This window comes from Homalodisca vitripennis, chromosome 5 (genome assembly GCF_021130785.1).
Source record: "Homalodisca vitripennis isolate AUS2020 chromosome 5, UT_GWSS_2.1, whole genome shotgun sequence".
NCBI classification, from domain to species: Eukaryota; Metazoa; Arthropoda; class Insecta; order Hemiptera; family Cicadellidae; genus Homalodisca; species Homalodisca vitripennis.
This window is the reverse complement of record NC_060211.1, coordinates 22,922,047-22,937,859: the sequence shown is the minus strand read 5'-3', so window position 1 is coordinate 22,937,859 and position 15,813 is coordinate 22,922,047. Positions and strand designations below refer to the sequence as shown.

At 30.3% G+C, this 15,813-nt stretch overlaps 1 protein-coding gene across 1 annotated transcript; it reads left to right on the top strand.

Annotated features, from left to right (window-relative positions):
• Positions 1–10,674: 10,674 nt before the first annotated feature.
• Positions 10,675–15,609, top strand: LOC124361838. The gene is made up of 2 exons (XM_046815839.1): positions 10,675–10,743; positions 11,914–15,609. The coding sequence occupies exon 2, from the start codon at positions 11,969–11,971 to the stop codon at positions 15,338–15,340; it is 3,372 nt and encodes a 1,123-aa protein (XP_046671795.1). The 5' UTR covers positions 10,675–10,743; positions 11,914–11,968; the 3' UTR covers positions 15,341–15,609.
• The last annotated feature ends 204 nt before the right edge of the window (positions 15,610–15,813 follow it).

Here is a 15,813-nt window from a genome sequence, read left to right as displayed (position 1 = left end):
CAAAATATGTGCCTACCTTTTTTTACATAGAAGGAGCATTTAGTTTAGTTTGATATGCAGGTTACTAAAAAGAAAATAATATGAAAACAGACACATGCCAGCTAAGATATTGAAGATCTTTTTGTGGCCTATAAGGATTACACAGATTAGTGAATAACATTGTAAACCCCTGTGGTAATCCTAATCCAAATTTGATGCAGTTGTTGTTCAATCTAATTTGGGTGAATAAAACTGTATCATCTACCCATCTCATTAAACACATTAAGTACAAGATGTTGAGATACGAAAACATATTTCGAGTTTGAGCTTTTATTTATAGAAAGCCCTTTTCTTACAATTTAACTTCACACACCGTTTATTGTTATACGAATTGGACTCTACACTAAAAGAGTTTAAGTAAAAGTACAGTAATATTTTCCGTACCGTTTCTGGATTTCTATGATATTTATATAAATAAATATATTCTAGTATATTTATACAGGGTGTCCCATGAAGAAACGGAGAAACTGTCAGGACTTGTTCTTACGGTGAAAATAACGAAAAAATTTCATATACACATAGGTCCAGAAACGCTTAGTTAGCGAGCTAAACAGAGTGAAAGATTTCGCCCAGATTTCAGTGCCACCGTTAAAAGGGAGCCCTATTAAATTATTTTGGGCGTTACCCAGGACGTAAAATTGTATTTATATTATGCAAATTGAACTGAAAAATTGAATAAAATTGGTACCAGACCTCTAGCTGCAGTAATTTTTAAGATATCTGAAGAAATACGCAAAATTCGGTGTCCAAAAACAAGTTTCATTTAGGTTTCAAGTAGATTAACTTTGTTAAATGTGTAACAAACACGTAAAATTCTTTAACAAAACTTTTAAAGAATTAATTTCTTAAGATAATGATGTAAAATAAGCCAGTAAAAATTGTACGTAAACGTTAAGAAAATCTATTTTTAATTAAATAAATAACGTACGAAGAATAGACAAAATCGGTTACACTTTTTTTCTTGCTGAACGTACATGTTTTTACAAACTTTTATTTTCACTTACTTACTATTTTCACTTGTATAAATAACTTTTGTGGATTATTTCTGTCTAGCATTACTATATCAATATTTGTATTTATATTTACAAAAGTGCCATGCCCATAATAAAAGTATTTGTTCACATAGGGGGGCAAATACATTTATAATTTTTTGTCGTGTTACTAAATATTTTATATGAGTATGGCATTATCTTTTAAATTCATGTCAGGCACCCTAAAAAAAGCACAATCATTAAATTTATGTTGTAAAATATTCCTTATTTTATAACATTTTATATACTAATAGTCTAATATTTGTGTTTTCAGGTATCTTGAAATTTCAACCTATGATGTTTGAAACCTACATGAATACAGTAAATACTAGCTATATCAATTTTGTGCAGTACATAAATCTTGTCTATTGTATACACAATAAAATGAACAGCATTAAGTTTTTTTATTCTTTTTATCTTATACGAAAGAATGAATATTACCTCAAAGAAACAACTTTTAGCACAACATAATTATTTTACAAATGCGTGATTAAAAAATAAATCAAAATAAGAAATATTTATTATATAGATTATATCTGAAATACTCTTGGTTTAAATTTAGTTTTTGAAGAGAATAGGATATTATTTTGGGCAGTTGAAACTGTTTAGTTACACAAGAAATGAATTTAACTTTATGTCAGGAATAGGCTTTAGATGAATAGAGCAATCTGTTAGTTACTATCCTACATACAAGTACAAATAAAACTTGAAAATCCAATCTGCAAAAGATGCGTTAGTAGATAAAAGTATCCTCATGAGCCAGAGAAGTGGGCTGAACAACGAAGGAATCACATTTCCCATGTTTGTGTTGTCAAGTGGCTGAGTATATTGTTACAGATACCGAGTTTATATGTGTGCCGTAATTTGAAAACAGTTTAATACCGATGAGTGAATTATATATTTCGTTCCTGAAAATATAGGCTTAATAATCTACATAAACATGTGAAGAGCTGAAAGAAATTACTATAAAAAAACAATTTATGACTGTTTTGGGGGCTTTTATAGGGTCAAATACTGTATGTTTTGATCCGTAAGTTATGGCTTGATTTAAATCAAATATTAACAAAGGGAATGAAAAAATAGGATATAGAGCATTGCATCACGTGGTTGGCCTGGACTTCTTATTATGAAACGTATCTTACTACATTTGTCCTTGATATTACATTATTTATTCATACTTTTATGATTATTAATAGAAATATTGGGAAAATAGGAGGGAGTTTGCCAAGGTAATGTAACGAAATAGTTAATAAAACTTATCGTGAAATTTACTTATGTATTGCAGTTAGAATATATAAATGTTGATATGTTTTGTGATGGTTAATAGTTTTATCTGACACTGAAAAAGTACTGTTAATGATACGACTTATTTTTCACAATAAATCTCCTATGTTGTATTCTGATATCCAATTATTCAAGGTTTGCGAAGTTTAACTTGGGAATGCTAATTTACGTTACATGTACAAATTTTTATCTAACACTTAAAACAAAAAAATAACCAGTAAAGAAACAATCATCTCCTGATGAATGGAGTGTAAAGAAAATTAAACTTGGAGATTCAACAAAACGTGATTGGTAGCTCTCAGGGAAACCCAAGTTTAATTTCATTCTTCAGTTATACTAAATTAATCTCAACTATGTTGCAAACCCATCCAAGAAATTAATTAAATTATTATTTGATCTCTACACTGACTAAAATATTGTTATTAGACTTCTGGTCGCGTGTGTTGCTATAACTGAACATTACTATTGATTTGAAAACATTTCATCATTATGAGCTTCTTCTACAAACTGTACTAACGGTACCTGCAACTTTATTGGAATTATATTCACTAATGTATGTTCATTTCTTAGAAATTCTTGATTGCTCATATTCCATAGATTAGATGTTTGATCTAAAAATGTGATCATCGAGGAATCTGGTGTGGAAGCCAAGACTCTTCAGCACAGGGGATTGTACAACAAGAAACATCACCGGATATTAACCCTTTTTTTCTGGAGCAGACCGGAAGTTCTTAACGTCCAACTAATATTTAACCGGTGACATAAAACCAAACTTGATGAATAAGGCTGTGAATGTTTTGCACTAAGGTTGTCCAAACGAACAAAGGATCTGCTCAAACCTGTTTAACTGATGATATTAGGATGACTAATACGTTCAGCAGGGAAAGGTCCCGACAACATTCGCGGCTCCGGAGACGACAAATCACCCTAAAAACAAGTTTATATAATATAATAACTGTGTTGCATGAATGTAACAAGAGGTTCTCCTTTAGAAGATACCATACGAAAACAGTTTAAAAGAGGTGACCGGACCACAGATTGTATAATATGAATTTTTAATAAGAAAAAACTAAGTAATTTTTTTAGTTAAAAAAATTGATCAATTTGAATTTTCAGTCAGTAAGAATCGAGGTACGTTGCCGCGAAAAACCTGAATTATGTTGAATAACTGTAGCACTCTTAAGTATAGTAGTGAGCCCAGATGAATTTATATGTAGTAAAATAAAGAGAATCAATAATACACTCACTGTTTTGTGGTTCAGAATTAAACTTTGTCTTTAAAGCAAAGTTACTGAAAATAAGATTAGTTCTTTTGTATATAATGCTGTCGCATTTAATTAGGAATATTTTGCTGTATGACAAGTAAATACAGTATTGTAGCAGACTATTGGTAATCAAAGTTATAATCGATTACCTATAACTGGAAGAAAATCGGTACTATGCTAGAGCTTTGGGAATTATCAGATGTTTCTGAAAGAAGTCGAGACTTTTTCAAAGAATCTTTGACACATTAGGTCCTACAACAGAGGTAGTACTTAAAATATTGCTGGGAAGTTCTCGAGTCTCAATTTTTAAATAATGTCAATATCTCACAATATGGCGGATTCGGTATGCTGTGCATGTGATGAGGAAGGAATGATTTAATTTTAAATTTTCCTCTAACTCCACATCAGACTATAATTAAAACCGATTCTTATAAATTTTTAATCAAATTATCAGGTTAGGCATATGGCGTAAAATATTCTGTACAATTATGGGGTTCCTTTTTAAATATTATAGCCGATTAATAAAAAAATCTACATATTAATATTATATCGGCCTATTTATACAATACTCTTATGTTACGCACACACTACTAAAAAATAAAGGATAATGAATTATTTGTTAGGAAATATTTAATTTGAAATAATTGAACATATTACATAATAATGTTTTGAAGTTGAGGATATTTTCGACCACACTTTTTAAAAATATTTCTAGGGGAAAGTGTAGTTTTGTCCCTCGTACAATACGATAATCTTACCACCTTATCTCTCCAGCCACTCTCTGTACATATTTGTATATCTAAGTATTATCATATTATATTATAACAAGGACATATTGTTATTTAATGCTTGTTATGCTATGCCTGGTTTATCTGAATAATATTGATACCCTCCCGAACACTATATTAGCGTTTAGCGCTCTAGGGATTGGAATTGTATACTACAGCTAATGAGGTACAGTCTACTGACAATTGAGTTCGATATACAAGCATACGTGAGTCCTCTAACAAAGAAAATAGTTTCAAATTCACAATATGTCTCATTTTTAAACGATCTAAGCATTACATTTAAGGAGATTACCTTTCCTATGGATATGAAAAACAACTTAGGATCGGCCGATTTGTTAATTTATACTAAATATATATTAACCACAACAATACTTTAAAATTAATAACATATACAGTGCAGTTGTGTAATGTTCCTGTTACTAAAAATTATTCTTAACGAAACTACTGAATTAATTCTAAAATATGTTGTTACAATTCGAGAAATATGTACTAATATACAAGAATATGATGAAACAACTTATAACCTTATTTATCAGTCATAATTTTCATTTCATCTAAAATTGAAATTAAATTCCTTTGTAGAGATTTTCACACATCATTTATATAGTTATTACAATAATCTTACTAGATTAAAATAAAATAAACATTATATAATAAAATTATGAGTTTATTTACTAATGAACTCATAATTTTATTATTAGATCAAACTTTCTGTAAATATAATATATCCTATAAACTACAACTTCATGTTGATCAACATAATAATATTTATATAAATATAGTAAATTATTTCCTAGATACTTGTAAATTATTAAAAATAATTTTTGTTTCTATGTACCATTAAAACTTGTCAATAATTGGTTAAAAACACTATGTTGTATGGTCTATAGATGTTAAGATGTATTAGAATATTATTATAATATATTTCACATAGTTATTATAAAATTATTAAAAATATTATTATTATAAAATAAAAAATTCTGAAAATATGTGTACTTGTCATAAATATGTATTTAAAAAATAAAGCACATCAAAATTAATTAAAGTTGTGAGGGAAATTAATTGAGGCGCTAATCTCTAAACTGCTCATGATATATTACCATTTTCTTTCCCACTTAAATTTTTTCTTCCTCGATTCGCCAATACGTGCTGTAATAGCTTTTTATTTAATAAGATCCTCCGTAGTAACTTAATAAGATTTAAAATAAACTATTCTTGTACGTTTTTGGAAATAACTGAATGACAGTTAAATTTGTATCTTACATTTCCAGTTGTTTTTTACTAGGATAAGTAATATTTAAAGTAAATTATACTTACATTTTCAATGGTTTCTTATACACAATACTTCATATTTGTAGGCAATTTAGTTGAAACGAAATTATTTAATCTTACGCATTTCAAATATGAAATCGAAATTGTATTTAACAAAAATTTAAAAAAATGCGGATTTCCGGCATGTTTGACAACTGGAAATGTTAAATTAAAGATTCGGTACTAATTTTCATGTTAATTGTTGCAACATGGTTGCAGTTTATTAGAGTTATGAAACAATCAATTTAAATCTATTTGGGGTCTTAGCCAGGATAAGAATTAATTCAATCTAAAAGCCCCGTTTGTCTAAGCCTTTTAAGTTATGATTTGACATTTTTTATATAAAGTTATACAAAAACATATACCTTACTGACATGTAATGGAGTGGGTACAGTAATTAAGACTATCACAACAGGTTTTATTCATGTATGTTACACAAGTTTAACGTTTTGTTATTTTTCAGCAAGTCAATAAATTCTCCGATAATTAATTAAATACACTGCCAAGTTCTTATTTACACAATAAACACAGCAATAAAACACAAAACATTTATTTTAAGTATGCTTCAATTACACTGCATCCTAATACAGGATGTTTTTAATGATAGGATATTTAATGATAATATGTTTAATGGTACAATATTAATTCGTATCATGTTTAAACGTACGATGATGAATGGGTACTTGGTTTATTGAATACTTAGGGCCAACTTCATACAGAATAATAGTTTTTCACATAGTTTACCTATGTATTAAATAATAATTAGTTTCTATTACACAATTTTTATCGTTAAACCATATTATTGATACATTGTTGAAGATTTCATTATATTTGTCGAGGAAGTACCGAAATATACGTCTGGAAGTTCTTACCTCTAAGCGAAGTAGACTCATTCAGCTGTGAAATGCGATCACGTTTGATGAAAAAAATTTGAATTTCTCTCTAGGAATAAACAAAGTTAGAATCTGCACTTTCAAACTTCGACTGTTCTAAATAGGATATTTAATTCAGTTTTGTTTAATTGCTCTAAGAATCTGATTGAAATCCATAGTTATTTATAGTAAAATAGTTATATAAATAATAAATTACTTGAGACATTAACTTTGATTAATGTGGAAGACCTAAGGGGACGACAAAAATATCTATCAGATCATTTCTCGATGTAAAATAATTACCGCCATGGGAGGAAACGGTGCTAGACCGGAACCGTTGTTGTAATGACGTCATCATTACCCTCTGTAATGTATCTTCTTACGAAAATATCGTCTGATTGAGAATACCTCGTATATTTCTTTTTCTAATGCCTTTCTGGCTGACCTGTAAAAAAGCAATCGTACAATCGTATAAAACAAAGTCAACTTACTAGACGTGCAATAATCAAAATTAACCATTTTTGGCTTGTTTTAGAGAAGTGCCAACTCTATAGAAAGTTATAAAAAACTAACACCAGTTGCTTTGGTCCACTTTAATACAATTTGGACATGCAAAGTAGTTACGAAATTATTTTTGCCTATTTCTAGATTGTAAAATTAATACCAAGTACGTTGGTCGTTGGTAGGTAATTGGTGTTGGTCGTTGGTTGGTGGTTGGTGTTGGTCTTTGGTCGTTGTACGTTGTAACTCTGAAACAACAACCAAACGTCTGAAATCCAAATAATAGAAAGAATTAACTTCGGAAATTAAATAGCTTAAAGAATAAGTAAGCCTTATCGAACAAAGTAGCATCTTAATTGATTGAATGTAAAATTTATGTAGTTTATATTATTCCACCTCGTGTTTATGGAACAGTACAGTTTGTGTAATATTGTATAAGATTCTATACAATGAACGCTCATTTAACCACTTCAGTATAACAGAACCAGTGTACAGTAAGAGAAGAGCTGGGATTGCACTCGACCACAGCAACCCCACAAATTGGACCAATCACCCCGCCACCAGTTCTGTGCAGTTCTACAATTTACACCGCTGGAACATTTGTATGTTACACTAAATAGTATTATTAGTTATCAAGAAGTACTTAGATATGAGGTACTAAAAATTTATTAGGAAAGGGTACCATTATTTTATTAATTATGCAAACTAGGGTTGTACTGTTAAAATGTATCAATAAGTATTAAAAACTCACCACCATGTTGTTTAATTGTCTGAGCGTGAAGCCTAATCTTTCACTTCCGTCAATTATGACGTAAGTAGATTGCTGTGTATATATCCTTCTAGACAAAGCTATCTAGTGGTAGAAAATGTATAAAAATTGCAAAACAATTGTATTTGAAGTAACTGATCAAACTCTATATCTGTATTGAAAATTAAAAACATCAGTTCATAGGGAATCGCTCCATTGTCCAGAATGCTGTACGTTGTGAAGCGAACGCGAAGCCTCCCGCCCTGTCTGGCGTGGTGTGTTGACTTTACTTATGCCAGTAACTATTAAAAACAAAAAAATATTCCAAGAGATGATTAAATATACATTCCCTGTACCTTACTACCTCTATAAATGTTATTCTACATTTTTATATTCAGAAAAATAATGGGACAGCAATTTTGTAAAATGAGTAGATAAATAATATTGTGACTTTGATGTTATACACCATTAAGAATCTGTAGACCCCATAATGTTGGATCTGTTTTATTATAAACTTTATACAACAGAAATAGAAAAGCTATCAGTAGTAGTAAATTGTAGGTTCTAGGACAGAATGTTATCTCTCTCTGCGGGGGGTCCTTATCAGTGATAACCTCTGACCTTTTCCGCATTCCTATGATAAACACGCGCTAGATAACCCCGACCCCAATTAAAAATCAATTAGATAAGGCTTATCAAAGATAACCTTCGACTTTTTCCGGTTTGGCACGCGCCAGATAACCTTGAGCTCAATTAAAAAGCAATTGACCTCAATTAAATAACAATTAGATAAGCCCGCGAGGTCGCTACTATTGTTTACGTTTCGTTATCGGCACGCGCCAGTTCGTATCGCAAATTCTTAACCTCTAGGTCACGGAAGTTGATATTATTGTTTACTTTCAGCCCACTTTGGCGGAGAAAAACATTAAAATGTCAGAAGAACAAAGAAAAAGCTCACAATTTAAGAGTTTTGAGAAATAGGTATCAAATATTCTATGAGAGACTTGAAGGTGAACGAATTCGGAGCTCTTTCGTTTCATCTTCGACTTGGACGTGGGGTGATTCAAAACATTACAAAGCACAGGTTTCACGTCCAACGGGCACAAACAACTGCGTACAAGACTCTCAAGTTTCAAGTAGCAGCTAGCTCTAAGGATGAAGATTTGAGACCGGTTACAACTTTTCATAAACTTATAATTGAGAGTAATAATTTTATAATTTTTTGTGTTAATGCCTTAATAAAGTTAGAAGAGCAGAAATAATCAACAGTTCAGAAGGTGATTGGTACAATTCATTAGTAAAATTTCAAATGGCAGAGAAAGAAAAAAGATTGTTGAAGATTTACTAGTAAAACAATTTTATGTATATATATATATATATATATATATATATATATATATATGTTTAATATAAAATATAACTTTTTACTGAGGTATTAATTTTATTTGTGTTAACGTCCCAATAAAGATAGAAGTGTGAAAGATTCAACAGTTCAGAATATGATTGGTATAATATTCATTATACTAAGCTTTGATATCAATTGACCTGACCTCTGATAAATGTTTTATCTAACAACCAATTTAATTTTAATGGAAGTGGTATTGTTTGATCCACCGCTAACACTGATTATGCACCGAAACATGCTTACAACTTCTGCTCTCCTGATAATATCACATTTTTATTTGTCCTTTATTTACCCTTGTTTACTACATTTTGTCGACACGTGGCCACCTTAAACCTTTAGAATGATTGAAACTGCAACTTTCTATCAACACGTGTTCGCCTTTAACCTCAAACGTCAGTTCTGGATGGGTATATAGCGTTCTCCTCCTCAGAGAGTTGATCAAGTTCAATTTTCGACTTCTACTCGTCCGCTTCTCACTTCACAAGTAAGTAGTAATCTTTCACTTTATAGTCAGTGTGATAGAAAATGGAAACCTTGCGGTGTTAACACAAGTTTTCTATTACACTTTTAATTTTTTAAAGTTTGAAAATTGTTAGCTCTCTGTACATATATTAAATTTTTTAGAACAGTGTGATAGAAAATGGAAACCTTACAGTATTAACACAAGCTCTCTATCACGTTTTTAAAAATGTTTAGTATCACCTAGTGTAGTGGATCTGAGAACGTAAACCTCACGGTGTGTACTTAAGTTCTCTGCTGTGCAATCCAGAAAGAAATATGAAGTATAAATTATATAAAATCGTAACTTTACTTGAAATAATACGTTGTTTAATTTAGATATTTTTTTTCAGTGGAGCAGTTAAAATTAGGGTTCCAACGTCTAACTGAAAATGCATTTCCTCCACAACGGAGTTCAGCTTCAGCTGCAGGCTTTGACTTAATTAAGAAGTGCATATGATTATATAGTACCGAAATTTGAGAGACAATTAGTTAAGACAGATTTAGCAATTAAATTACCTGATAATTGTTATGGTAGAATAGCACCTAGGTCTGGGTTAGCTCTTCATAATTTTATTGATGTTGGAGCAGGTGTAGTTGATAGAGACTATACAGGAAATGTGTGTGTTCTTCTATTTAACCACTCTAATAAAGACTTTGTTATTAAAAAAGGAGATAGAATAGCACAGCTTATTTGTGAAGTAGTATTATATCCAGACTTATATGAGATTGCAAACGTAGGAGAGACTGTGAGGGGATCAAATGGGTTTGGGTCTAGCGGTTTACAGTAACAATCATTTTAAAATCATGTATACTTTATAAAAATATATTATTCTAATCAACATTTTTAAAAGTTTAACAGATGAACTAATTCTATTTTTCTTTTTAATATAGAAAAATGGAGCAAATCGTTGAGCAACCAATGATGGAATCCGATAACGAATCGCAGATTTCCGAAGCCGTAGACCAGAATACAAAGAAATCTACATCTAAAATTGGAGGTGAATTCATCAGTTTGGTAATATTAATTCAAAATTTATATGCAATTGGTTTGAGTTCCTTAGAAATGTGGGAGAAGACGATCTACGGGCTTATGAAATGTGAAATATTAAAAAACAATTTCTATGCAATGGCTTTGGTATTCGATCTAAGTCAACTGATGAATGTCTTTCATACTCATGTTCATACCGACTCAATCGACTTAAGTCAGGAAAAGCTTCCTCTACTGGCTGCACAAATAAGACCATACGAGGAAATAATAGCCATTTTAAAACCATTATTAAGTAAGAAACCTCTAAAAGGAAAAAAAATATGCAAGTGAAGTTGTAAATACTGTAATCCATAGCATAAACTTGATTCTTTCAGGCCCTTCTACAGAGGAAGAAGAAAAGATCTCTAATAAGAGAGGAAACTCGTAAACAGCTAAGAAGGAAAAAAATGTTAAAAAGCTTAAAAAATCTAGATTGAGTTCAATCTCTTCATCCTCTTCTTCTAGTTCCTCATCTTCATCGGACTCACCTAGCGAATCTGATGATGATGATGATGATTTCAGTTCGCTTTTTGAAATTGATAGGAGAAGTAATACAACATACATTAGTCAAGAACTACAGTTCTTGAAAAACAGTAAACGACATAAAATTGTTACCCCTGGCGAACAAGGCTCCCACTTAATCAAAATAGAAATTACATCAACTAAAGATTTAAAAAGTTGCAAGAGTCCTAAGGACTTTTGGCAGAAGGTTTCGAAAAAAGGAGTGTTTCTTTTGAATACCGAAAATGAAGATGATAGTTCTGCTTTAGACACACTAAATAAATTATTATGTGTTTATGGTAAAAAATTAAAATCAATAAGCAACATTAAAAAAAACGGTTTAAAAACCACAACATTTAGGAAAAAGGAAATAAAAGTAGATTATAGCTGAGATTTGGTAACTGATTCCAGAAAACTAGACATGTGTATTTGGGTTTAGAAATAATGTAGTATAATTTAGAATAAGAATTTTAGTTCGAGGTTGTATGACTTACCACAATTTTAGTTAGTTCTATTCAAAAACACTCCTTTTGTCATAGAATAAGAATTTTAGTTTGTTTTAGAGAAGCAGATTAAGTTCGAAGTTGTAACTTTATGTATTGATTTTCTTTTTTTTTTAATAAATATTCCTCACTTTCAGATTTATTTGTTCGTGACCTTCAGTAACCTAGCCTGCTTATATCCTCATCACAAAAATGTCTAAAAGACCTTTGTCAAGCACTTCAAGAGATGAGTCAATAGAAATTGATTTTCACCGTGAAAGTAGCAGAAAAAAGCAACGTCTTGAAGCTTGTCACAGTGGTAACGTTTTTGTAGAACTTAAGAGTGCTTTTAGAGGAATTTTGAAAACTTATTACCTCAAAAACGGATGCGATGAGGTAAAAGACATTGCTTTGTTTTTAGAATCACATAAAGTAAAACTTATAGAATTGGTAAATCAACAGTTAAGTGTTAATGGTGCAGTGAAATTTAATCTTGTGTTTGAATGTACGTATATTAAACCACTTAGTGAAGAAACTCAGGCAAGAGCCTTTAAGACTAAGAATAAAAAGATTTTGTATGACTCTTCAATTGATTCAATAGTTAAAAGAATGTACAGAAAGATTTCTCAAGAAGAAAGCGAGTATCTTGACAAAGGAAGTGGTTGGACACTGTATAAAATAGATGGTATTCTCGTAAGATTTAGTAGGTACAGACCTCTCAGAGGTAGTACGTATATTCCACTACCTCAAATCATTGAAAATAAAAAAGCAGTAATAAATCCAAAAAATTTACATGATAATCAGTGTTTTAAGTGGGCCATCATTTCTCGATATGTAAAAGGTTCTCACCGAGAACGTGTAAATAACCGATATCTCAACTTACAGAATAAATTCAATTTTGAAGGAATAAGTTTTCCCACACCACTTAATCAAGTAAAAAAATTTGAAAAGAATAATCCCAATGTAAGTGTTAATGTTTATAGTTTCAACGAAAGTGAGGATGTTTATCCATTGAAGGTATGTGACAAGGAGCTTAAGGAACATTTCGATCTGCTTCTCTTCACAAACAATATAGGTATAAGTCATTACTGTTATATAACTAATTTTTCTAGATTAGTTAGGTCTCAGATAACTAGTCATGAAACACAAGCTTCTTTCTGTAAGAGATGTTTTAAACACTTTCAGGGATCTAATTCTAAAACACAGTTAAAGAATCATATAAAAGATTGTATTTCACATAAACCTATTAAAGTTATTATGCCTGTTGACAGTGATGATTCGGACGAACCGTTGTTTTTATCTTTTTCTAATTTTCATTACAAATACCCAGTACCTATTGTAGCTTATTGCGATTTTGAATCTATTCTAAAAAAGCCTTTAGCTGAAGAAAAGTTGTCTCAACATGTAACTGTAAAATCTATTCACGAGCCAATGAGCTTTTGTGTGTATTTTGCTTACGATAAAGACAGTCTACCTGATGAAATATTAAATAGCTTACCGAATGAACCATATTTGTATAGAGGACCTAATGCCTCGGCAAAATTTGTAGAATATATAGTAAGCATGGCAAACCTAATTGGTGATTTATTAGATGTAAACAAATCAATGCTACCTCTTACTCAGGAAGAAAAAGAAAGAGTTAAGTCAACCACTCATTGTGAATGCTGCAATTCGGAGTTTACTGAAACTTTTAACCAACCTTGTAAAGATCACTGTCATTTGTCAGGACGTTTTAGATCAGTTTTGTGTTATGCTTGTAACTTAAAGCGACAAAATCAAAAGTTTCTTCCTGTAGTAATTCACGGAAGTTCAAATTACGATAGTCATTTTATAATAAAAAATCTAGGTTGTGATGAAAGAAAAGTTGAAGTAATTCCGAATAGCAAAGAAAAATACATTTCATTTGTTAAGCATACAGAAAGTGGAATTAAATTAAGATTTGTTGATAGCTTTAGATTTATGGGAAGTAGTTTAAGTTCGCTTGTACAAAATTTAAGCTTAGACCAATTTAATCATACAAAGATGTTTTTTAACAACGAAGACTTGTCATTAGTTACTAGAAAGGGTGTTTATCCATATGAGTTTACAGATGCTTGGGAAAAACTTGATTTAACTCAGTTGCCAAGCAAGGAATGTTTCTATAACACTATGACTCTAAATGACATCAGTGAATCAGATTATGAACATGCTAAAAAGGTTTGGAATAGTTTTCAATGTAAAACACTAGGTGAATATAGTGATCTTTACCTTAAAACTGATGTATTACTTTTGTGTGATGTATTTCAAAACTTTAGATTAGTATGTCAATCAAACTACGATTTGGATCCTGCTCATTACTTAACCTTACCTAGTCTTACTTTTGATGCTATGTTAAAATTTACAAACGTAAAACTTGAACTTATTGAAGACTATAATCAATATCTTTTCATTGAGAAAGGTATAAGAGGTGGTATTACACAGTGTGTAAAACGCCATGCAAAATCTAATAATAGTTACATGGGTAACGCCTTTGATCCTGGAAAAGACAGTTCATTTTTAATATATATAGATGCAAACAACTTATATGGATACGCAATGTCAAAACCTATACCAAAAGATTCTTTTAAATGGTTAACCAAAAAACAAATTAAGACATTTGATGTTTTGTCTGTACCTGATAATGGGGATGTTGGTTACATAATTGAGTGTGATGTAAAATATCCACATCGTTTACATGACAAACACAATGACTTACCGTTCTTGTCAGAAAACAAATGTCCTCCAGGATCAAAGCAAATCAAACTCCTAACTACTTTACAACACAAAAAGAAATACGTTTGTCACTATTTAGTTTTAAAGCAAGCTTTGAATCATGGATTAAAACTAAAGAAAATCCGTAGAGTATTGAAATTTAATCAAAGCACTTGGTTGAAACCTTATATAGATTTCAATACTAAAAAACGAAAAGAAGCAAACAATAGCTTTGAGAAAGAATTTTATAAGCTTCTTAACAATGCTATGTTTGGAAAAACAATTGAAAATATAAGAAAACGTACTAATCTTGAACTGGTAACTGATTCCAGAAAAGTAGAAAAACTTGTTTCTAAACCTGGGTTCAAGAACAGAATTGTCTATGGTGAGAATATTTCAGCCATTGAAATGGTAAAGGATAAATTGTATTTTAATAAACCAATCTATATAGGTTTTACTGTTCTTGAATTATCTAAATTGCATATGTATGATTTTCACTATAATGTAGTTAAACCTTTTTATTCCAATAAGATTGTTAACGTACTTTATTTAGATACAGATTCCTTTTTTTATGAAATATTCACTCCTGATGTGTATGAGGATTTCCTCAACCCAAACTTAAAGTGCTTTCTTGATTTGTCCGACTACCCTAAAGATCATAAATGTTATGACGAGACAAACAAGAAAACTCTAGGAAAATTCAAAGATGAATGTGTAAGTATTCCTATTTTAGAATTTATAGGTTTGAAACCTAAATTGTACACATATACAACTATGAATAATGAATATCTTACAACAAGTCAGGGTCATAGATTGAAAAAAAGCCAAAGGTATAACAAAATCAGTTGTAGATAAAAAAATTCACTTTAATGATTTCCTGAACTGTTTGAATAATAAAGTCAATTTAAGATGTGATGTAACATTATTTCAATCAAAAAAACATAATATCAAAACATTATCAGTAAACAAATTGGCATTAAATTATGATGATGACAAAAGGAGTGTTTGTGAAGATGGTATCAATACAATGGCTTATGGACATTACCAACTAAAATGATGTTAACAATATACATTCACCTGTTGTTATGTAAATATTGTAAATAAAACTGATTGTATACTAATAATTATGTGTTGTTATTTTTTTTCCTATTCTAATTTAAGAGTACCAAGGAAAGTAAAGAGACAAAACATTTTAAATAACATTTTGTTTATTATATTTGATTTTTGAATTACATAATTTTCTTTACAATTCCAGACAATGGTAAATATTGAACCAAAGCATCATGAATTATCAAACAATATGCAGCTGTATTAGCAGGTACTTCAGC

Bases quoted from the DNA above. Each gene is read 5' to 3' on its own strand.
- LOC124361838 (XM_046815839.1), top strand. From the start codon at position 11,969: ATGTCTAAAAGACCTTTGTCAAGCACTTCAAGAGATGAGTCAATAGAA.